We start from the raw sequence: 24,337 nt of genomic DNA, 5'->3' as shown, positions 1-24,337 counted from the left end.
AGTAAGATAATCTTTAATATGCAAGTAATATAAATAAATATATATGTTGATTATACGATGAGCACAACTAATTAATTTCTTAAATATTTATATTTGTTGCTTTATTTTCATAATATTTTATTCTTGAATTTGCACTCGTATTTTGTTGAACTAAATTCTATTATTTGATATGATATACATTATTTTGATAATTATGTGAATATCTAGTATGCCTTGGTATAAGACTTGTTTGTAACTCTATGCTAACATAGAGCAATTAGTCTATATGGATATAGTATTCTGTATATTTAACTGGTGAGAGAGGCACCAGCCTGTGACGACTGATCCTCCTACATTAATCACATTCATGTGTCATCTGATCTTCTTCAGGTGTCATCTGCTCTCTGACATGTATTTCATTACTTTATGATAATATGCCTAGTATGTATATGTATATAAATCAACTTGCAAACTATTGATATCTAAAATGTATATTAAATGTTATTCCCTCATTAAGCTGGTTGAACTCATTCTTATTTTTAATATTATTTTAGGTTTTTTAGTTAATGGATTTTGTTGAGTGTTTTTACTTTTTCAGTTTTGGTCGGTATATCTTGCTTGTTTTGCGAGGCTTTTCTTTTAATTTTGATTTGATGTATTAGACGCTCCATTATTACCTTGTTCTAATAAAGTTTGGATTTTTACAATGTAATAAGTATTATGAATTATTATTTTTGTTTTAATTACTTATAAGAAGTTTTAAACTATCATTTGATTTAATTAATTTTGAATAATATAATATTTTAAAATATTATAAAGTGTTTTTTTAAATAACTTCCTTTTCTTTTATATATTTTCAATTCGAGGCTTATTACAAGTAGAGTGTACTTATAACACTATTTTTACGTTGCAGGTTGCAGGTCGTGAACCGGATTCGGGTCCTGACACGCTTCCTCTTAATAGCATCGAGACAGATTTGAATGAAAGAAAATCTTTCCTTTCGAAAAGAGCTTAACGAAGACCATGATAGCTAGGGCTCTGCTAAAGCATTCTATACAGGACCAGAACTCTCCAATACAGATAAACAGGAAGAACGATACAAAAAAATGAAGTTTATATATCTTTTTTCTTTTCAATTCTTAGCTAAATTGTTCTGATATAAAAATGGAAGAATTTTTTTTCAAAAGACTGAAAGGCCTAAGGTAGCAGGGTGGAATGTATGTCATCACCGTCACCATAAAGTTGAGAATGTTTTCAGGCAAAGCCCATGAGAACTAACTGCATATGATTTAATTTAAGGTGTTGGGCATCAAAGAGATGAATTCAATCCGTTGAGCTGACAGCATGGAATATTTTACACAAGAGGAAAGATTAAATTGTTCATTCTTAATGGTGAAAAGTAACATCTTTAATCTCCAAGAAAATTATAGCATTTATTCATTCGAGCATTTTCATCAAAATGATGGTACTGATTGACGTCATGAGGACTAACTAAACCTACTAAGCTATCTTCCATCCCAGTAATGTCGAAGCTTTTCCAGAAAATATAACAATAATGTTAATATGACTATAGCTGGTGCTATAGTTGGTCAGTAAATGCAGCCAAAGTGGTGTACCTCATATTTGTGAGAGTGACTGCTGTGTCTTAGCGACTGGTATTTGAGTATTTAGATGATTGGATCACACAACAATAAGAGCCAGCATAAATTGTTGCATGCACAGCCAGGAGTGGTTTGGTTTGTTCCATTGTGCACGAAAGCATCAAAGCAGGAAATGAGAGAAAAAAACGTATGCAAGCTCTTATGTTTCCTTTGTCAAAGCTACACTTGAAGAACACACTTGAAATCATGTACTGTCAGGGACAAAATAAGGCATAAGGTACTTATTTATACATGTGAAGCACTTCAATTATGCATTGTGAAAGGGCATTAAGTTCAAAATCTTGTAACTCAACCTACCTGATTTTGAAAGACAGGATCCTTACTATCATTCAAAGGATGACTGGGCTGGGTTAAATCACCCACAGACTCCCGTCCTTTAGATTTGGTTACTCACTGTCTGCTCTTTCCGCTGGTCCTTGTCAAGATACCTTTCAAAGAAGTTAACCTCTCCACTTGATTTTATGGACAGTGCACAAGTGCTTCAAGTTCCATATCGTCCCTGCATGTCAAGGAGATCCTTATAAGAGTTCTATCAAATTCTTCTTCTATTGTCAACTCGTGCTTTCTTGGATACAGGCCCGGCTTGAAGATGCTCACTACTTGATTGGATCTAAATGAGAAAAAAAAATTTCAGGTAGGATTTAACACTAAGAATCTTTTAGGAAAAAAAAGAAAGAAATATTGTAGTTAAAGGTTTTTCACCTTATTGAGCTTCTCCCTGACCAATCTAACAGTCTGATTCATTGACTGGGATGGAAAGTAATCCTGAAAAATATCACAAAATTGTGAATTATACATTATCCCATGTAAACAATAATCCAAAACAAATCATGAAGGATAAATAATGCCATACTTAGAGTTGTGTTAACTTGAAAACGTACTACATTTTCCCCTGAAAAATAGTCTACAATCTACATCAACTGGTATCTTAAACTTAGTTTTCTAATTTCAGGGAATGAAGATTGTAATAGATAAATTCAAAATGTTAATGCGCACAGGATGCTTGGTATGGTAACTATCAATTTCCAAAACAAGAAATTGACCACACTAGTTACAAGTTTGGACTGATCAACTCAAATATGAAACAGGGTTGAGTTATATCAGCTCAGCTCAGCTCAGCAGGTAGCTTACTCAATCCTCAGTTTTTGTCCCAACAAACCCACTCGGATTTCAATAACAGAGCTGATAATAAACAATCATGCCACAGGAACGCAGCAACAAAAAAATAACATACCTGGTCAGAGGACACCCTTGTAATAGGAGGATCACCTATCTGATGAACATTTTGTGATTCTCCAGAGTCCCTACAGAAGTGTAGGACAGATTAACCATGCGCATAGGAAATGAAACTGCCACAAATGAACACTTTCGTAGAGGAGAGAAACTGGAAAGAAAATTTAAACAGCGTACCAAGATTGATTAGAGTTGAGGTGCTGAGAAACGTGGTCAATCTGTGATGTAAGCAATGAAGCCTGGCTCGAAGTGCCAGCGTTGTGAACTTTGGGACCCTTGGTTCTTCCAGCTGAGACCATTAAAGACAGAGATACAGAATCCTTAACAGCCAGGCAAACTAGAATCATAGAACCAAATTCTAATTGTTCACAGAAACAGAAACTGACGGTTCAAACGTGCAAAAACTTCCTTCCTTCTGCCTTCTAACTTATCCTTTGTGTCAGAGACGGTCTCAAAGTGAGGAGCATAGGAGACCTGCAAGGGGTTCCCTAGGAAAATGGATTCGTCCAATTTCCTTTTAGCAAACCTAGAAATTAAGCACATGATTTATTATTGGATAAGAAAAAAATGAATGCCCAGAAGCTGAAAAGGATGGATGAAATCATCAGCTCACCTGGCATTGCTGACCAGACGAAATTTGATCCAGTAAACATCAGTAAATTGCTCACAATCTTCTGCATCCATTGGTTTACACCTTCAAACAGTTTTTTTTTCCTTCTTTTTTTAGATAATTAAGAAAATTAAAGTAGAAAAAAAATGAAACAGAAGAAGAGGAGAAGTGGGTTTTACTTACTCTTCAACGTCTCCATAAGAGGCAAAGAGTTTGAACAAATCATCACCGCATCCCAAAGCAGGAACGTTCCTCACTATCAAATATCTGTTCAAAAAACACATTTTTGTTAATTCGATTTTAGGAAAACAAGAAAAAAAAAGAAAAAAGACAGAAAGAGACCTTGATTCGTCACAGACAGTGTAAACACGAACCACCGTAGGATGAGGAGGAGAGCAGTCTCTGTTTCGAGGAAGCATGGGATCTCCTGATTTGGTTTTGTTGATATGTTGATGCCGCTAAGGTGTTTGACACCAGAAAATACGACGGGGAAATAACTAAGAAAACAAAAAAAAGAAGTGAAGGGACCATAGCTGTAAAACCTGATCTGTCAGGCGGGTTTATCCGGATAGCGATAAAGAATAATATAAAATATATATTATATTTTATTTAATAATTTAAACTTTTGTGTTATATGATTTTTAAAATTTTAATTTTAATTTCATCACTGTTAATAATTAAATCTGACCTAATCTTTAATCCATTAATCATGTTAAAATCAAAATTATCTTCACCCTCGCCACCGCCCGTGTTGGATCTTACAACTATGGAAGGGACAGAACAGATACTCTGTTACTTTTTAGCTGGATCGGCCCAATTTGATGTTCTTAAGTACCTTAAAATCAAAACTTCTCAAGACATATAGGGGTAACATCACAAAACATTGAACTATAGGAGCAGAAATGAAATGTTGATGAAGTTTTAAGGGCCAAATCATAGTTTATCCTAAAAGAAAAATAATGATTTAATAAAAACAATAAGTAACACCCTGTTTGTTAGTCAGTGAAGGGGGAGAGAGAGAGAGAGGAGAAGGCAAAGGCCAATAAAATAAAATAAAATGGGTAAGCTAGTAGAGAAGACGAAGAAGAAGAAAGGAAGACCTTCTTTATTAGATCTCCAAAAACGCTCCTTAAATGAACAGCTAAACCAGCAACAACAAAAGAAACGTAATCATCTTCGAAACGTTTCGCCTTCTCTTTCCAATTCAAGCAATTCAACAACGACCCCTAATTCTTCTCAAATTCACAAATCTGCCACTAGCACTGCTACTCCTCTCCGTCGATCCACTCGCCGCAACCCTACCAACGACGACACCTACCAGGACTCCTCTGATGATGAAGACAACACTGAATTGAATGGAAAGCGCCGTCGGGAGAAGAAGCTGAAGCTGGTTCTTAAATTGCCCAAACCAGACACTAATTCGACGTCGTTTAGCTCGACCGGAGAGGAATCGAACGGTGAGGAAGAGAAGAATACGGGGTCGAATAAGAAGAAGAGGAAAATCAATGCATCTGAGATTGAAAAGGTAAATAAAAAATTCAAACTTTTTGGTAAAATGGTGGGAAAATTAACGAAAGGAAAGCTCCTTGAAAAGCGGGTTTGTGTAAGTAATGTTGGGATTTTGACTTCGGTCTGAAAAATTCTATTTTCGAATTTTAATTATACTAATAATGTTTTGTAATAAATCTTTATAAACCACACGCCAAAAAAAAAAAAGTCTTTTTAGAAAAATAAATAATGGTAAAAGAGTAAAGTGTTTATTATGGTAACTGTTGTTTCTTTTTTTGGCTGCTTTCAAGTCCCTTTCTAACACTTCCTCGCCAATTAAAGTTTTGATTTTAGTTTGTTATTTCTGCTAATTTCTTGTTGGGATTTTATTTTTATTTTTAATTTCAGGGAGATCAGAATTCTACAACTGGAACGAACCCAACAAGCAATGCCCAAGGTTTGATTGCTTGATAATGATTTTATAGACCCATTTGTTCTAAAGGGGCTGAATTTGGGAACTTTTGTTTGATTTATGTGTTCACTTGTTTTGCAGATTCTGGACCCTCAACGCCTTTACCTGATAAAAAGCTGTTGCTGTCAATCCTGGACAGGCTTCAGAAGTGTGTGTTTTTTTCTTAGTAGCTTTCAAAGTTCTCGCGTTTTTGTTTGCTTTATGGGTTTTAGTGAACCGAGTGTGATTTATTTGTTTTTAATTTATCATTGCAGGAAGGACACGTATGGTGTCTTCTCTGAGCCAGTGGACCTGGATGAGGTTATTTTTTTTTTCTATGATGCATTTAGCTTTTCAGACTTGTGTATGTGCTTTTGTTTTTTGATTTTTGGTTGATGACACCTGACTTGTTATGCAGCTGCCAGATTACCTTGAAGTCATTGAGCATCCCATGGATTTTGGAACCGTCAGAAAGAAACTCACTAATGGAGCTTATGGCAGTTTGGAACTATTCGAGGTTGGTATATGTGATTGCGATTATGTCTTTCCAACATTCCCTTTTTGCTTTTATTTAGGTTTTGTGTTTTTAGGTAGTTATAGTTTGGTGTAAAGAGATGTCTCTCATTTAGGAAGGCACATGCCTATACAGAAAGAGAAGAGTCCATAAAATTAAATGTAGACTAGTCTCTGCTGATTTCTCTGCATTTGTATGATGGAATTAACACTCGAGGAATAAAGAGATTAAGGAATAAACATCCTTTGATTTCATGTTGGTTTCTCTGGGGACATGGGCATGACACTAGAAATTAATATATTCATATGAGCGCAGATTTTGTTTTCAACTGCGTGGTTTTTGTTCTTTTAGTATGCAGATAGATCTTTAAGGAGTATTCCACTACTTGAGTAATTGTGTTTCCAGATTAGTCATTAGAGTTAACATACTTAAGAGTCCTCAATCCTTTCATTAAGACTGTTACATTGGGCCTTAATGCTAATCAATCATGTTCACTTCATGCATTGGTGTATCATTGTAGTAGTTACCTATAATTAGATTTCACATTAATGAAAAAGAACTGATTACTTTAAGTGAGTCGAGAAGAAATCCTTGGGCAAGTCAAACTATTAGAGTTAAATGTATGTGGAAGAGTTATTGCTCAATTTGCAAGATAGAGATGCCAATGTAATGTGAATAGCTCCATGCTTGACCTGATTACATGGATAAATGCTAGCGTTTTCTCAGTAGGTGGTGTATTTTTAATGGTTGTAAGCTTGGAATGGAATGGTTCTTGCATTTGTGCATCTCCTACTAGATGTCTGGGAGACTAACGAGGCTGAAAGAGTGCTAGTTCTGTGTTCATGTCCATCATCTATTGGTTGATATACTGCTAATTATCACAATTCTTTATTTCTTCGGCCAATTGACTATGGATCCATTTGCAAGAGATAGAACCTCTTTGTTCTGGACGAAGCTTCACAGGACTCCAATTCCTGCTCCATGCATTTGCATGTTGACATATGTGAAATTTGGCTTCCTTGCTGCCTCTTTGAAAGAAAAAGAAGGTTTAATCAGATTCTGAGTTAGGACAATATCCCAATCTAATGATATTCTAAAATCCTCTGTGTGCTTTTATTGGATTGTGAAAGAAATTTATTTTATTTTCATCTTATTGTCATGCAGGAAGAGGTTTTCTTAATATGTACAAATGCAATGCAGTATAATGCCCCGGATACCATATATTTTCGACAGGTAAAGTCAGATTTTTACCTTTGAATTTGCCATTTCCCTGTTGTCTACATATGTTTTTGAATCCCCTATTGCTGTCAGGCACGATCTATACAAGAGTTGGCAAAAAAGAACTTCGAAAATTTGAGGCAAGATAGTGATGATAATGAAGCAGAACCTAAAGTAGTAAGAAGAGGGAGGCCACCTTCTGAGAATTTCAAAAAATCACCGGGCAGGCCTTCATTGGACCTTGCTGGTTCCGAGTTTCCCACAGGTAGAACTCTTGCTACAGGTGGAGAGAATAGATCTTCAGAGAAGTCTGGTTTTGCAGATTCGTCAGGACAATTTCATGGTTCCCGCAATGAAGCTTATTTGTCGACTGACAACAGATTTGAGAGGAATGATGAAACTGCAGGTATGGAACTTCGATATTAGTGTATTTTTTTTTTAACTTCACTTGTCTGCACTCTTCCAAATCTGTACTTAACATAATGACAAGGCATTTTCACTTTTATTTCAGGTTCTATACTTAAAGGTAAGCATATTAAGAAGCATTTGGCACTTGATGAGAACAGGCGTAACACATATAAGCAATTCCATCCTTCAGCTGGTGGGCGAGTGCCATCTGTGCTGACCACTTTTGATGCAGAAAGGAAGCAGCTAGTGGCTGTATGTATCGCATCAATGTCCATTTTCTATTTAATTCCTTGAAGTGAAAAATGAAGCCTCATTTATGTAAAGGGCCCATACAGATAGATGGTGGGTCAAGAGTAATCAGAAGAAAAATAAATAAATAAATAAAAAAACTAGAATAGCAGGTCACTTGGTTTTAGTCAGCGAAATTTGAACCTTAAAAGATCCTAACAATGATAAGAAGTGGTAGTAATGATGCGGTTAGATTGTATCAGGTATTTGGAAAGGAATTTCCGCTTTAGGGTTTACTGCATCCACAAGTGCTCCCAACATGTTCTGCTAAATTCTGGGGCAACGTAACTGGCCTTATTATGGTTGGTTGATTTTGTCTTTTTTCTTTGCATGAATTAGGTGGGACTTCTGACAGAGCATGGTTATGCAAGGAGTATAGCACGATTTGCTGCGAACATTGGACCTTTTTCCTGGACGATTGCAGTTAAAAGAATAGAAAAATCTTTAGCGCCTGGAGTTAAGTTTGGTCCTGGATGGGTCGGAGAAAATGACATTCCACCACAGAAGGCTTTATTTTCTTCACCCATGCCAAGTCAGCTGGCACCACCACCATCACTGCCACCACAAAAGCCCTTCTCTGTTCTTGAAAGTTCAGCTGCTACTGCCACAGCTTGCGGTGTTAAATCGAAACAAGGGAAATTGTCAGCGAAACCTGAGAAAGATATTTTTCCAGAGAAGCAGGTGCCTTCAACTCGCCTGTCAGAGGCACATTTTAGTTCGGTTCCTCCATCCACCTCAATGACTACATCCGTCTCGGCTGTCAATAAATCTGAACCTTTCACAGAAAGAGCAGAATCAGTACCAAAATTAAATTCCCATTCTGCATTTAATGTACTGAACAGTAGTACGGGTGTGATGAGGCAAACGGCTCCATCTCAACTTCATCAGAACCCAGCCATTCACCCTGGCACGATTGGATTTAATGCCACGTATGGGTTTAACCTTGCAGCCCAGATGGGAAAACTAATTGGAGTTGCTAGGCCTGCTGGGTTAGGCATTCAGTCATCTCAGATGGCCGACAAGGTCTCTAGAACTAATTCTAACCTGGTCCGTTCAGCAAATGCAAACAGCATAAACTCAGAGAAAATGAAGTTCCCCGAGAATTCAAGTTCAATAAAAATCAGTGGTGCATTGCCAAATTCTGGGAACGAGGCAGTGGAGGCCCCAAGATCTGTTGACCAAGAGCAACCAACTTGGCAAGGGTTATATCCAAATCCAAGACCAGATTCAGGCTCATCATCACATCAAAAATCGGATGCTGTCCCGCCTGACTTGAATGTAAGATACCAGTCTCCAGGCTCTCCTAGTTCTGGTTGCATTGACCCAGCACAGCCAGATTTAGCTTTGCAGCTCTAAGCATGGTTGAGCTTCTTCTTCTTCTTTTTTTTTTTCTTCTCAGATGATTAAGTTAACCATAGAGTGGTGACCGATGCTCCTCGCCCTTGTGGTTTGGTGTTGATCTCAAAACCACTCAACCAGGGTTCAAGCTTTGGCGCCAGCACTGAACCATATAGTGGTGGGCTTGGCAGTTGTGCTTCCAGGGATTAGACCAAGCCAAGGTCTCCTCAATAAGGATCCATCGAAGTCACACCTAACCGTGTTGTAAAATTGCAGGTTGTTTCTGTACAGATTAATGTGTCCTGATTCATAGATTCATAAGCGTAGGAAAAGGTTTCATCTGTAACCTTGGAAACCAAAAAAACCATGATGTTCCAAGACTTCGATTCAAGATGTTAGATGTTTATCTTAGAATAACTAAATTCAACTGAAAAGCAATATCCGTTTGGAATTCAACGGTTTCTGGGATGCAACATGCAGTGTAGACCTCGTAACTTTGTCTAGCTTCAAATTTCCTTTCCATACCAAAGAGATTCTGCTTGTTGGCGATTTGTGAAAAACGGACTTAGTTATCAAATGTCATTTCTTCTATCATCCAGGAGTCGCTCATGATAAATAAATTGAAGGGCCGCTGTCTCGATTTAACCTTGTATTAACCTAGCACCAGACAACATAAAAGAGACAAGAAGAATCCTCATGATAATTGTTGCCATGTACGATGGGTCTTGAGGTCAAGAATTCCAAGCACGTCACTTTCAAAACTTGGCGAGGGATTGCGCGAGCGGGAAGTGGGAACACGGTGACTAGTCATCATTTTTTTGTCAACCATATGCCACAGCCCCAAAAGTAGTAGCCAATTTTTGCATAACAACATGCAATTTCTACGAAAACCCGTTAGTGTTATAAAGGGAAAGAGTCATTAAATGGGTTTAAAAATAATGTTTCCCTTGCCGTGACAATTCAAGGAAGAGAAACAACATGACTTCCTTCTTATTAACCTCCAGCAATTGTCATAAAGGGATTGGTGGGACATGTAGACACTGTTTGGGAACGCGGTACAAACCGTATTTTTAAAAAATTCATTTTTTTTGCTAAAATTTAATATGTTTTGTATATTTTGAATCGTTTTGATGTGCTGATGTTAAAAATAATTTTTAAAAAATAAAAAAAATATCATTGACATGTATTTTGATATGAAAAGTTATTTGAAAAGCAACCGCAACCCCACCGGTAATCATTGAGGTCATGCTTGCTTGCTTTTGTTGGAGAAATGGAAAACAGGCTGTCTTAGATTGCGTAAATTGTTGGATTTTTGTGCTAATCTTGTTTTAATACAGGAAATCGTTCCTAATGAATATGGTTTACATATGAAACTTGTATTAAGGCATGATTTAAAGGGTTTAACGTTTGACTACGTAATTAATCATGCATCTTTGGTGCAATAAAATTCAGCATGAAACCAATTTATTTCTATTTTGAGAACTAAGGAACCAGTTCTAATATCAGTGATCTTATTTTGAATGGCACTGCCTCTACACGAGATGAGTTCAAGACACAGATGATTTTATATTTTATTACGAGCCATTTCATTCTCCCTTTTCACCCACCAGAATATCTATCTCCTCTTTCTTTTATCCATTAAAATCGGAGGACTTCTAAGACAGAAACATGGTTCATATAATTTTATTTTCTCAAGAAAAGAAATTATAATGACATGAAACGCCATGATGAGAGCCTCCTTGCTTGCAGTCCCTCTCTCTCTCTCTCTCTCTATTTTGAAAGTACATTCTAAAAGAGACATCGATCCTTTTTGGCGTGAAGATGGGACTTGATGCTGCTGTCCGAACCAGTAATTTCCCTTTTCACTGTCTGTAGTGGAGAGCTATTTCCCTTTCATAAAAGGTACCAATCAGTTTCAGCTTGTTATAACTCCTCCTGCTTTATTTTCTGTCTGCTCAAGAAACCAACAAAATCATGATGCACTCTTCTCCCCTTTCTTTGATTTTTTTTCCCCTGAGTTTTGCATGCCGATAGGAAGGCTCTGTTTAGGGTTCCAACGTATCTTAAGAAATTATTTGGTTTTTACCCTTTTTTTCATTTTAAATTGTGATGAAAATCTAGATTTTTAAAAAATTATAATTTATAGCTCTTTTAAATATGTTTTTAAAAGTCTAATTGTAAAATTTATCACGGTAGTAAACACACACTGACAACATGTATAGTTTTTTCCCCTCCTAATTTACATTTCAATCACAATCCAAAAGGGACAATGTGAAACAATCCCCCATTCCTTTGACAACTCATCGTCAATGAAAAATAAATATAAATAAAGAATTCATGTCCTTTAGTTCAACAGAAATTTAATTGATAGAACAATAACAACAGGTCCTTCCTTTGAATTTCCTTCGTTGACTGAAAAAAAAAAGATTTTTCCTAGACACGCAGTTGACTTGGACTAACTACCGTTATTCTGCCATTCATTACCGGCGAGATCACTTGCCTTCTTACAAAACCATAGAAACTCCTCGCTGTCCTGTCCTGTCCCTCCCTCCCTCCCTCTCAACATTGAATAAACAGTTATGTTTACTAAAAGAAATGAGAAAAGCCCCCTTTCTTTTGTATTTGCTGACTAGATTCACATATAAAAAGAAAGTCTCAGATTTTAGTTCGTGGAAAGAGAGAGAATTCTAGTCAAGAAAAGAGATTGTACTCCCCCAATGATTTGGTTCTTGAAGAATGAGAGTTTCTGATTAAAGAAAAAGAAAACGAAAGGAAAACCGTTTTGAAGACTCTAGATAATTAAGCTCAAAGTTGTTTCCTTTTTTCTTGTATCTATCTTTGAATTCTTGAGATTAAGCTCGATACTACTGCAAGGTTATATCTTTTGTATCTTGGTAGAATCCAACTGGTTTTTTTAGATGGGGATTTGCTGGGGTTCTTCTGCTCATAGTCCTACTACACCTTCTACCACCGGTCATCTAAGTACAGGTAAAACAAAACCTCTTACCTTTACGTATTAAATGTTTAATCTCGTTGATCCAATTTGCAGTCTGGGATTTGCTGTTTTTGTTCTAATCTTTAAGGAATAGAAATTGATGTGATTCGGTATCATGTTTTTTTTTTAGTACCGTAGCAACTGGTTTTCTCTTTCTGTTTTTTGCTTTTGAGCTAGTTTGATATGCAATCGTTTCACTAGGAGATGGCCCTGATGCTCTACAGTTTTTGGTGTGGACTCCTTTTTTTTTTTTTTTTTCTGGAATTTGTTCGTTTTTTCCTAAGCAAGGTTGGACTTTATGTCTCTTTTGTCTGATAAATAGTGGAAATTCCCTTCGTTGCATAAAGTTACTTGCTGTTTTCTTTTGGTTTTCCACAATTTGTTCATTTCCATTGCACATAGAAAACCATTCTAACTTTCCTAAATCTAGTTATTTCTTACTCCAAGTGTTGTTTTGGGTCAAATTGATTTTCCTTGATTTTTGACATTAATATGGATAATCAACACCAAAATTTCTATATTTTGACTTAATATGTCATCTCACTTCAATTTTGTAACTACAGCAGGCATATCCCAGACAACTAGCGATACTGCTTCTTCTGGGGTGAGCAATGCAACGTCGTCTAGGGGCAGCAACATCTCTGCACACAGCCGGTTTTCGGCTGGGAGTGGTGATGAGGAGTTCCCAAATGGGCAGATTTTGCCTACCCCCAACTTGCGGATATTTTCTTTTGCAGAACTAAAGGTTGCCACCAGGAATTTTAAATCTGATACTTTGCTTGGCGAGGGAGGTTTTGGTCAAGTCTACAAAGGATGGCTTGACGAGAAGGCGCCAGGGAGAATTGGAAGTGGAACTATAATTGCTGTTAAAAGATTGAATTCCGAGAGCTTGCAAGGATTTGAAGAATGGCAGGTACTCAACCCAGCTTGAGAAAGAACTAAGCATTGACCTACTATTTTTAGAAATCACCATTGGATTTTAATATGATTGTTTAATACCTTGAAATGTTTGGATTTCTTATCATTTAGAGAGTAGGAGACTTGTGATGGTTAGTAATGGTATTTAACAGTAAGTGTATTTAACAGTAGTGGTTGAGGTTCCTCTGATTAACTTAGTTCATCGCTTGTACATTTATCTAAAAATTTATGTACTTTCTAATGCGTTCATTTTTTGGTGCAGTCGGAGGTAAATTTCTTAGGAAGGCTTTCTCATCCCCACCTTGTAAGGCTGATAGGATACTGCTGGGAGGTTAAGGAACTTCTCCTTGTTTATGAATTCATGCAGAAGGGAAGCTTGGAGAACCATTTATTTGGAAGTAAGAGCTAATAGTTGACTTTGAGATATCTGATATCTCTGCCCCCCCTTTCAAGCTCTTCCTTAGGAGCAAAAGGATTTTTTTTTATTAGAGAAAGACAATGAAACAAGATCATTTGATTAATCATGCAATATATTTTTTAATTGATACAGGGGGTTCAGCTGTTCAGCCACTTCCATGGGACACACGGCTCAAGATTGCCATAGGAGCAGCTAGAGGCCTTGCTTTCTTGCACACATCAGATAAGCAAGTGATTTACAGAGATTTTAAAGCCTCCAATATACTGCTTGATGGGGTACTGTTCTCTTTGAATTTAACTTCTGATTTGGAAGATGTCACTAGAGGAGCATTAGCATTTTAGACCTTTTCTTATTTGTGGTTTTATGGCAGGCTTACACAGCAAAATTATCAGACTTTGGCTTGGCAAAATTGGGCCCTTCAGCTAGTCAATCACACGTGACAACACGGGTGATGGGAACCTATGGTTATGCAGCTCCTGAATATGTTGCAACAGGTAATCCCTTGGGTCTTCAGTTGGTTTCTGCTGGTCACTTGTTTTATGGTCCAGCTCATTGTTTGCACCTAGAGCAATCTGGTTCAAAGCCATTTCCACATGAAAGCTATTTTAATACCCTTCTCATGACACTAACATTCTCCTAAAACAGGGCATTTATATGTAAAAAGTGATGTATACGGTTTTGGGGTTGTCCTGGTTGAGATTCTGACTGGCTTACGGGCACTTGATATAAACCGTCCAAGTGGGAGACATTCTCTGGTGGACTGGATCAAGCCATATTTATCTGATAAAAGAAAATTGAAGAGCATTATGGATTCTCATTTAGAGGGTAGATATCCTTCCAAAGCAGCACTGCAAATAGCTCAGCTTGCTCTAAATTGTCTTGAATCTGAACCCAAGCACCGTCCACATATGAAACAAGTTGTGGAAACTTTAGAACGAATTGAAGCATCCAAGGAGAGACAAGGACAGACTAGAACTCGTCCTAACCGTTCTAAGTCTCACCAAAACGGCCAGCAACCCTTGCAATATCACTCTCCTCTTCATCCAATTCCGGATCGAAGTCGAGGCTACCAACACTCTCCGCGAGCAAGGTAATCCGACCACAGCCAATGAACACGGTCCTACAAATTACGATCATTCTTTCTACATTACAATTTATAATTTCTTGGTTTATGTAATTCATAGAATCTATAGCGAGTTTTGAATCTATAGCGAGTTTTGTTACTGCAATGGAGACTGAGCATATGAGTATATCAGCCATGAGCATGTAATTATTTTTAGCAGAGATGTGGGGTTGTGGTGAGAAGCATATAAACAATGTAGCTGTACTATTTAGGAAGGGAATTCATTATTGTCTGGCCATAAAACCCTTCCTTGGGCTGTCAATTTTATACAGTCAGACTAACCTGGATATCATCCAATGAATGGTGCAAAAATCATTTGTTTCACATTCTTTTGCCCTCTTCTGTTGGAAAGTATATTATTTTAACTTTAGAAAATTATAGGAATCAATCTAGAAATTTATGTAGCATTACAAAATATGAAGCATCTGTAGAGCAAGAGAACTCTCATGCTGTCAATAAATTGCTCCAAGCTACCCTGGTTCTTGTGCCATGTTTAGTGTCCAACATTACTAATTCTACCTGTTCAGAAATGGCGACCAACGATATATATGTACAAGAATGGGAGGACTGGCCAGAGAGCTGACAATGCATTCAAGCCAGTTAGCCCTACCTCGTTCCATTATTATACTTGAAAGCAGAATAATGCGGATATAAATTGATGCAATGACAAAGCCGCCAACAACAACTGTTCTGTAAACAAGGCATAAAAACGTCGAAACACCTATTGTTCCGCTACTTCTACTCCAAACCATAAAGAATGTAGGAAGCCCAAGATCTTGTCTTATTCCCGACAGGAAAAGCCAGCCTTTTACCTTTGAACTTGCCATTTCCCGGCTCTCTACATATGTTTTCGAATTCCCTACTGCTGTCAGGCGCGACCCATACAATAGCTGGCAGAAAAGAACTTGAAACTTGAGTCAAGAAACTATCATTACTGCATGATTTCATACGTAATCCTTCTTGAATAAATAAACATGGACATGTTTCTTCAGTTATGCTTGGATATGGATCTTTGATGCATTAATTTTTTGTTCTTTTGCTTTGAAGCTGATCGAAAATGTAACCCATGGCTATACAGCTGCTGGATTTAGTGGTCGCAAGCCTTGTACAAAGCTTGCTGACAGTATTGTTCGGTGTGGCCGAAGCACACTGGAAAAGGCTACTTCTTTGGTAAATGCAAATGAAAAGTGGAAGGCTAAAGTGATATGTGGTGATGCTTACAGGTATGTGATATCTTAGACTTAAAAGCATGTGATACAAACTCAAATGTCTTACGAAGTCCTTCTTTTGATATGGTAGATTAACTTTTTTAAAGTTTGGCTTTGGATGATACTGTACATGAAAATTAGAGAAGTGGGCGTAGAGTGTTAGATTAGAAAGATCACTCAAGTTCATCAATGTGGATGAATCTGCCCGTATCTATTCTCTTTTTTCCTGCATCAAGAATTTTGTCTAATGAGGCGGACTTCAGCTGGAAAGCGCGTCAATCAGTTCGACGGCAGTCTTCTTCGTCACATTTGGAGAAGGAACAACTGTCAATGAATGATTCGCGACATCTGTGCCATCGCCACCAAAGTGGAAAAGGAAAATTGATTCTCCAGTTGTTGAGGCTGCAATTGGCGATTTCATTGTTATTGAAGGATTTTGTGGTAGACTTGTGGTGTTGAGAAATTACGCCAGATAGGGAAGTACCTGAGCTGATACATGCTATCAATTTTTAAATTTGACGTCCTTCGTGTTGCTTCTCTAAAACACAACCAACCGCCTATTTTCCATTTTTCCAACCTATCAAATCTGTCACCACTTGTAAGCCATAGAACTAGGGTGCTGTAATTGAAGATCCTGCATCAATTTGGTGGTCATAGGAAAGAGGTAATATGAAATATACCATGAAAAATGGATCTTTTCTTAAAATTCTCTCCTAACAAGCTGTGCTATCGATCACTGTTGCTGTTTGGACCGTCTGATTGAAGAAATTGTTATCAGCTGCTAGCCCCCACCAAAAGATTCATCTTTCATGAGTTGATTAGTTTTCAAAGTATATGCTGCCATGACCATCCCGATTGGTGTGTTATCTGCAAACATGTTGTGATTGTTTTTTTTTTTTTTTTTGTATGTAATATACTTCGGATTAGTTTTTTTTTTTGATGGGTTGACACTACATGGTAATGTAATCAAGAGTGGCTTTTGGGCTGTTTCATACGTTCAAAATTCAAATTTTGAGCATGCATGCGGATGCTGAAATGGAGTGTGCAAGAGAGCTGTTTGATGAAATGCATGAGAAAGATGTTATCTCTTGGAGTGTGATAATTGGTGGTTATTTGCAATGAGAAGAACCTTTCAAGTTGGATTGCAAATGTTCAAGGAGATTGAATCAGATGGAGTTGTTACGGTCAGTGTTCTTAAAGCCTGTGTTAGTTCAAGAGACATTTGCGAGGGGAGGTTGGTGATTCGCAGAGGTTTTGATGGTGTTTTGTTTGTTGTGAACTCTCTTTGTTGATGTGGAAGGATGCTGGCTCTGCATTTCTCAAGTTTTCAATGAGATGTCTCGAAGGAACAATGCCTAGTCGAATTCTATGGGTGTTCTCGGGAAGTTAGCACATTAAAAAAAAAAAAATTATTTTGTAAAATAACACTAAGATAGGCTATTCTATCATAAACTCCTTGCTAAAATAGCAATTCATACCATCACAAATAATCAATTTTCCAGCATCAAAATACAATTCACATAAAGAAAAATAGACTGACAATTAACATAACATTTTTTAAAAATTAAACTAGCTATACATTCATTCATAATTATCATAGCATATAATAATATGTAAACTATACCTAACAATCTCTCAGCTCGTGAAAGGTTCTAGAGCACTCGTGTACGGGGTTGGAGCATCACCCCAACTCATCCAGCTCGAGGACGACTCTGTAATATCCATGCAAGTGTGAAAAGGACCAATAACATCCTAGCTCATGGATGGACATGGATCGCTCGTGGACGGGCCTAGGACGCTCGTGGACGAACCAACATCCCCAACACTCTCACGATAAGAAATATCATCTTCCGCTAATGTTGCTTCAAGATGCTCAACCTCCCCAACCTCATGAAGTTCACCACGACATACATTGAGCGTAGTGTTGGCCATAATACATCTCATTTCATTGACACCTTCACTAATAGTCATTGCTACTTTCTGAGCTTCTCATACCAAGTAATTAACACACATACATATATACATACATACATTAAAAAACCAATCGATTTTGTCTAAGATATTAAAGGGCATAATGCATCGGATTTTATGGACATCTCAGGAAATGTGATCAAGTTGATGTAATGAAACTACGCGTAATGGGCAGATACGATGACATATAGGTATCTATATCAATCGTCGGATGTCGCTTCTAAAAAAACATGATATCTCCTAGCATCTCAGAGATCAATGTAAGATGCATGAATTACTAACCAGTTCTCCTCGTGCCTACCCTGGCGACTAATACTGTGCAACTCATCTTTGGTATCAACATAATCCAGAATATGCTGATTTAATCCAAACTGATACATTACCCAATCTGGACAATGTATCTCAACAATGTTAAAGCAGTGCAATGAGATATGTTAACCAAACGTCACCTTTATGACATGTTGGTGAAGCTGAAAGTATCAAGTCCTTCGTATAACGCATCCATATAACCTATCAGAACATATAAATAACTTATTTCATATAATCAATCAAAACTAAATAATTAATGTTCAAATAAAAAAAATCAAATACATTTGTGTTACATACCCGATATAGTAGCTGGGCGTCCAACTTATCATGGTAAAACTCGTGGACATAAATGAGATTTACCATGAAATGTCTAGCCCCACACCATTTGACAAGATAAGCCACAAAGTTAACACTTTTTTTTTTTTTACATTCAATTTATATAAATAACATGTTGCATATAATCAAACATGTTTTTAATTATTACCTAGAACTAATGGAGAGTGGCCTCTAAGTTACAATGTTAAACATGTTATTAATTTAGCTCTCTGGACACCTAGCATAAATATGCTCTCATGACCAGAGCAATATTAATCAACATTGAGAATTATAAGTTAGTATTTAAAATGTTATTAATTATAATAATCAAATAATCTAAAATACATATATCTAAAGAAATTAAAGAAACCCAAAAATTTATCTTCTTTTTTTAAACATGTTTTATATAGTTATTGGTATAGATATACAAGCATGGCTCCCCTTAACTGTAATTCAGAATAGCTCAAAAATCATCAAGTAGTGTCAGAAAGCATAACGGTATTGCATTGTCAGTAGTACTTGTGAAAACAAGACCTCCAAACATGTGTAATATATATCCTCGAACATACTTAAATAGCTGGTCTATTGTCGCACTTGTTGGGGGGGTCTGAAAATTAGCATCCAACCATGTTAATTTGATGCAGTTGCCTCTATATGTATTGGTTAGAGGCACCCGTCCTAATAGATGATCACATAAAGTATCTTTATCAATTGAGCCTTCATGATTGGTGACAGATGTCCTATCTATCAAAAAATCAGTCAACATTGCCATATCTTTGAGTGTTGGTGTCATCTTACCAACACGTAGATAGAAGGTGTACGTTTCGTGTCTTCATCGCTCAACCAATGTTGTAATTAATGCATGGTCAAAATGTATGCGACACGACTAGCTGATCTCATAAGAACCAGCCTTGATAATATATGGATGCACACGATCATGCAACTTCATCAATGCATGTTGTCTAAGTGTGACCAAAACACCGCCATGAAAACCAAACAACTTAGTTAAATCATCAATTAATATCGTTAAAATTGTAACAATTAAAATTTTTAATTAAAATATTCATCTTACCTCTTCGCTCCAAATATGATCTGAGCGATGCTAATTCTGCATATATAAAACCGACCTATCATCAGGATTTGCATAAAAACAAGGTGGCCATGTTTGCCTACACTTTTAGAAGAGGTCAAACCTCCTCTAGTCTGAACCATGTCTATCTTGAGATCCTATATAAAAATATTATTAGCATTTGCAATATAATTAAACATATATATAGTTAAATTAAAAACAATAATTGAAGTTGATGTAATTTAAAACAAATAAAAAATAATATACATTGTTTAGTTTCACAAGTTTTTATGTTAAGACTTCTTTGGTCGTACATGCCACATCTATTTAGTGAGTGCCCCTCTCAAACATCCATCTCATTATGTAAACGAGTGGATTTTCTTCAACCCTTATACATCATTCATTTAGTTGGACATCCATACATCTGGACTAGTATATGTAGGCCACAATAACGTATTAGGCAAAGGTTAAAAACAAGGACTATATGCATTTTGTACGACAAGTTAGAGTAAAAATCATCACCAAATTGTACATGGTCCACATTTTATAAAGTGTAACATGCAATTAAGTTTGAACATGGTCGATGATACAAATGTCATTTACCACAAGTATAAGTTACTTCATTGATGTTAATAGTTTCTCGCACTTCTTTTATAACATCAACTGTTAGAGGTGTCTCAAACTAAAACATACCACCTTTAAGATTAAATATAGATATCAAATGTATTTAAAAGTTTCTGCATCAATAAGTATTTCAATTATAACCTTTGGAGGCCACAACACATCACAATTAAAAAATTCTTCAACTTTATCTCTATGCTCCACAAAACATTATTACACTTGAAAAATATTATCTGCATTATAGCCGAAACAAGCAATCCACAGACAATTTTTAAAACATTATTAAAAATCTTTGAGAAGTTCGTGGTTATATTGCCATAACGAAGACCATCATTATCATAAGACAATGCCCACTTTTCTTTAGGTTCAATATTTAGCCATACTCTGATTGCATCATCAGTCTTCACTAACTCCTCATATAAAATGTTAAGCTTATGTTTAGAAGGATTTGTACACATCTTATGCAATATATTTTTCAAGGTAACATTTTTGAACTTTGTGTTGAAATTACTTACAAAGTGTCGTGAACAATATCAATGATATCCAATAAGCTCGGGAAAAATTTGTGTTATAGAACTCTTTATCACCGCATGTCTATCCGATATAATACACAACCCCGTTTGTCCAAAAACCAATTCCAATTACTATTTGTTTCTTTTTATAATAATAAAACACAACAGATAAACTCTATTATTCATATCATACACAACTACAACCTATAACTAAGCCTTGTACTTACCATAAAGGTGAGTATTGTCAATACTAATTAGAGGACAACAATATTGAAACCTATTAATTAAAGCATTGAATGCCCAAAATGCTCTCCTAAATGTTGCCTTATTACCATCTATCATTTTATGATCTCGAGTGATAGTTGTTCCCGGATTTGAATCTTTGATGGCCAATAGAGTTTTAGGTAGGTTTTGAAATGACTCTTCGTATGTGCCTAATAATCTCTCTAATATTTTCTGTTTGGCCATCCACGCCTTCCAATAAGATACTTCATGCCCACAATCCCTCTCCATAGTATCCTGAATCATTGCAACACTCGTACTTAACTCCTTCTTCATAATTGTCAATATCACCTCAACAATTAGATCTGAGTTAATCTGGCGATGACATTGCAAAATAGAAGGGTTTCGACATGTGTGTGACCCTTTTGATTTTAAAGTTTCCTATGAATTAGACCTTTGATGATACTTCCCACACAAATACCATCTACAAACTGGTTCTTGAATACACTACAACTGAATAGATGAATTTATTAAGGCTCTGTTTGTTTGCAGGAAAGTTGTTTTCTTTTGAAAAGTGAATTCCGGAGAAAGTGAATTCCTGGAAAGTGAATTATTTTCCGATGTTTGGTAGTGTTATGGAAAATGAACTGGAAAATAATTTATTAACGAGTTAATTTTTTTTCAAGTTTATATAATATATATATATATATAATATTTAATATAATATTTAATCACTTACAATAAAAGAATGAAATCTAAAAAGTATAATGATGAATTTTTTTATTATATCCTATATTCATATATAGCTTATTTTATAAAATATAACTATATATGTCATATAATATTATAGAGATATAACCTTGTGAAATTTTTCATAAATAAAACCTATTAATATATTTTTTTTCAATTTTTTTTTTAGTTTAACGTAGGTGTCCGGGCCAGCTTGCGCGTACCTCGACTAATCCCACGGGTCCTGAAGTTAACGACCATGTTAGCCTCCAGTGGCCATCATATGAGCAACCACAAGGCTCGAACCTGAGACCACAGAGGGAGCAAACCTCTTGGTCCCAAGCTCTTACCACTGGGCCACCACCTAGATGGTTATTTTTTTTCAATTTTAAAAGCTTAAAATATGTTTTTTTTATATGAATAAAATTTTCACTATTCTATTTGTTATTACCAAAGCACTAGGAAATAAAAAAAATGAAAAAACAAGGAAAATGAAATACCAATAAGAAAAAGGCTAAAGAAAAATAGAAAAAATAAAAGAAATAAAGCAGTCTCTAAGCATGTGTTTTGGCAAGTGTAGATTTATTTGGATAGGGTGTGTGGATGAGGTGCATGTGGTCATGTGATTGGTCACAAGAAAAGGAGACAACACACGTGTTTTTTTTTTTGTAAGTAAAGGAAAGTGTTTTCCTTAGAATAAGAAAAGGAAAGTGTTTTCCTGCCACAAAGCATTCATTTTTTCATTGACCGGAATTAACTTTCCTTTGACTAGCTTTCCGGATGGTTATCAAACATGGGAAACTAAGGAAAATGAATTCCTGGAAACAAACAAGGCATAAATGATGGACCTTTTACTGTAAAGAATTTTTTTATATGCCACCTCTTTACTGCATTAGCACATTCAGACTTGTCTCTAAATGTTTTCCCAACCTCCAACTCATTAACTAATGAGCTTAAATGCGTACGACTATCAGCCTAATCATTACATCAATATTGGTGATCCGTACTAACAACCTTAAATTCAGGAGCAGGAGGTGCTTGTAATGAGTAACATGTTTAACTAACTTAGCATCCATATCATCCCCATCTTCCTCATCAACCACAACTCTATCAATGTGATGTTCATTTTTGTCATCGCTTGGTTTGTCATCACATAACAATATGGAACAAATGTCATGCCTAACTGAGGTTCTATATTAACAATTTCCTGCACCGAAACTTGTCCACTAACATTGCCACCTAACCTAGATGTACCAACTATTTGTGACGCCTATGTGGTTCTTTGAGAGTTACTTGAAAACCGAGTCAACTCCGTACTAGAAGAGTTTTCTCGTCTAGGTATACTATTCAAGTAGAGCCCCGATATATTAATCTCATTGATTCTCGCAAACCTAAACATTGAATTTACACTCTCGTCACTATATATTGGTACACCGACATAACGAGCTTGACTAACCTCGGTTTACAACATCCTCCAAGTAATTTCAACTTCTATTTCAAACATATTCCAGCAGTCGATCACATAACATTTTTTATAATTTGTTAAGGAACATGTTTGATGTAGCAATTATAAATTCATGGCTTCCTCCATTATAAGTGATACTATTTTCGATACCGACAATGATACCACAATAGAAGCATAATATTCTTAAATTATCAAATATTTTGTCAAATAACACAACAAAATACATTTCTAATTTATTAATATATAGAGGTTAATCAAAGTGGATCAATTATCAACTAAAGATATATCTAATTAACCTAATCCATAATTTAATCCAAATTAACACTAACATTTCAAACACATAATTTTGTTAATTCACAATCAATAATAACCTAAAATAATTGATTATTTAACAAAAATAACCTAACTATCAACTAAAAATAATATATCTAATTAACCTAATCTATAATTTAACCTAAATCAACACTAATATTTATTCTCTATAATTTTCTTAATTAACTAAACAACATAGTTGATACTAATTAAACATAAATTAATTCTAATTAACCCAATTCCTAATTCAAAACCCTTAACATTTAATAAAATCAAATTAACACTAATTAAACATAAATTACATGAAATTAATTGAGGGGAAGTGTTCAATATACCTCTAGAAGTAAAATGTGGCTGGTGAGGGTGACTGGCCTGAATGTGGCTTCCCCGCCGCTGGTAGAGAGAGAAAGAGAGAGGTTACCGCGGGTAGAGTTAGAGAGAGATATGAGTGATGCAGAAAGAGATGTGTGTTTTAGGGCTGCTTGGAGTGTTTTTGGTGGTGGGGAGAGAGAAATCCAGTTGGTGGTGAGAGGGTAGGAGCGAGAAATAAAGAGAGAGGAGGAAAAGAGAGAAAGTGAAAGAAAGGGATCTGCAATGTTTAAAATTCGAGACGAGTCGCAGATGGTATCTGTAACTCGTTAAAATATGCTACTTTTCTAATTATTTTTTCAACTATATTACTTTACTAATTTTTTTTATTCGTTTTAGAAGGAAAACTCAATTCTATGCTACAACGAAAACTATCCAGGTTTCTTAAAGCCCTGTTTGTTTTTACGTTTCAAAAGCGCTTTTGAAAAAAACAATTTTTTTAAATTTTTTTCTTTACTTCAAATTAATATTTTTTGGTGTTTTCAGATCATTTTGATGCGCTAATATCAATAAAAATTTTAAAAATAAAAAAACTATATTTTGATGCAAATCCGAGTAAAACACTTTGAAAAACAACCGCAACCACACTTTCA

General features: G+C 35.8%; 3 protein-coding genes across 8 annotated transcripts; 2 read left to right on the top strand and 1 right to left on the bottom strand.

Annotated features, from left to right (window-relative positions):
- Positions 1-1,753: 1,753 nt before the first annotated feature.
- On the bottom strand, positions 1,754-4,729 carry LOC7481688 (uncharacterized). Of its 5 annotated transcripts, XR_002983764.2 has the most exons (10): positions 4,584-4,729; positions 3,826-3,980; positions 3,667-3,750; positions 3,487-3,567; positions 3,260-3,399; positions 3,051-3,162; positions 2,875-2,944; positions 2,343-2,405; positions 1,938-2,250; positions 1,754-1,831 (listed from the first exon to the last, which is right to left on the bottom strand). XR_002983764.2 is itself a non-coding variant. In XM_002313543.4 (9 exons), the coding sequence occupies exons 2-9, from the start codon at positions 3,900-3,902 to the stop codon at positions 2,173-2,175; spliced, it is 705 nt and encodes a 234-aa protein (XP_002313579.1). In that variant the 5' UTR covers positions 3,903-3,980; positions 4,584-4,729; the 3' UTR covers positions 1,754-2,172. The 5 variants fall into 5 exon arrangements, 4 of the variants coding, with proteins under 4 accessions (XP_002313579.1, XP_024464424.1, XP_052311726.1 ...); XM_002313543.4 differs by having other exon boundaries at positions 1,754-2,250; XM_024608656.2 differs by lacking the exon at positions 4,584-4,729 and having other exon boundaries at positions 1,754-2,250; positions 3,487-3,547; positions 3,826-3,865.
- Positions 4,468-9,661, top strand: LOC7474893 (uncharacterized). Its single transcript, XM_002312766.3, has 9 exons — positions 4,468-5,008; positions 5,380-5,428; positions 5,525-5,591; positions 5,698-5,743; positions 5,841-5,939; positions 7,101-7,169; positions 7,248-7,560; positions 7,666-7,814; positions 8,190-9,661. The coding sequence occupies exons 1-9, from the start codon at positions 4,541-4,543 to the stop codon at positions 9,204-9,206; spliced, it is 2,277 nt and encodes a 758-aa protein (XP_002312802.3). The 5' UTR covers positions 4,468-4,540; the 3' UTR covers positions 9,207-9,661.
- A 2,055-nt stretch (positions 9,662-11,716) lies between these two features.
- Positions 11,717-14,966, top strand: LOC7481689 (probable serine/threonine-protein kinase PIX13). Of its 2 annotated transcripts, none has more exons than XM_024607993.2 (6): positions 11,717-12,176; positions 12,750-13,096; positions 13,364-13,499; positions 13,652-13,794; positions 13,890-14,013; positions 14,165-14,966. In XM_024607993.2, exons 1-6 carry the CDS (start codon positions 12,107-12,109, stop codon positions 14,611-14,613), a joined length of 1,269 nt encoding a protein of 422 aa, XP_024463761.1. In that variant the 5' UTR covers positions 11,717-12,106; the 3' UTR covers positions 14,614-14,966. The 2 variants fall into 2 exon arrangements, with proteins under 2 accessions (XP_024463761.1, XP_002312803.2); XM_002312767.4 differs by having other exon boundaries at positions 11,718-12,176; positions 12,747-13,096.
- The last annotated feature ends 9,371 nt before the right edge of the window (positions 14,967-24,337 follow it).

This window comes from Populus trichocarpa, chromosome 9 (assembly GCF_000002775.5).
Source record: "Populus trichocarpa isolate Nisqually-1 chromosome 9, P.trichocarpa_v4.1, whole genome shotgun sequence".
Taxonomy (NCBI): Eukaryota; Viridiplantae; Streptophyta; class Magnoliopsida; order Malpighiales; family Salicaceae; genus Populus; species Populus trichocarpa.
The sequence above is the reverse complement of the archived record's forward strand: the minus strand, read 5'-3'. Positions and strand labels throughout refer to the sequence as shown.

Coding starts and splice junctions, on each gene's coding strand:
- LOC7481688 (XM_002313543.4), bottom strand. CDS start 3,902: ATGCTTCCTCGAAACAGAGACTGCTCTCCTCCTCATCCTACGGTGGTT. Junction 3,163..3,259: donor AGTTTTTGCACGTTTGAACC/GTCAGTTTCTGT, acceptor TAATGGTCTCAG/CTGGAAGAACCAAGGGTCCC. Junction 2,945..3,050: donor CTCAACTCTAATCAATCTTG/GTACGCTGTTTA, acceptor ACACTTCTGTAG/GGACTCTGGAGAATCACAAA.
- LOC7474893 (XM_002312766.3), top strand. CDS start 4,541: ATGGGTAAGCTAGTAGAGAAGACGAAGAAGAAGAAAGGAAGACCTTCT. Junction 5,592..5,697: donor ATCCTGGACAGGCTTCAGAA/GTGTGTGTTTTT, acceptor TTATCATTGCAG/GAAGGACACGTATGGTGTCT. Junction 7,170..7,247: donor ATACCATATATTTTCGACAG/GTAAAGTCAGAT, acceptor TATTGCTGTCAG/GCACGATCTATACAAGAGTT.
- LOC7481689 (XM_002312767.4), top strand. CDS start 12,107: ATGGGGATTTGCTGGGGTTCTTCTGCTCATAGTCCTACTACACCTTCT. Junction 13,795..13,889: donor CCAATATACTGCTTGATGGG/GTACTGTTCTCT, acceptor GTTTTATGGCAG/GCTTACACAGCAAAATTATC. Junction 14,014..14,164: donor TCCTGAATATGTTGCAACAG/GTAATCCCTTGG, acceptor CTCCTAAAACAG/GGCATTTATATGTAAAAAGT.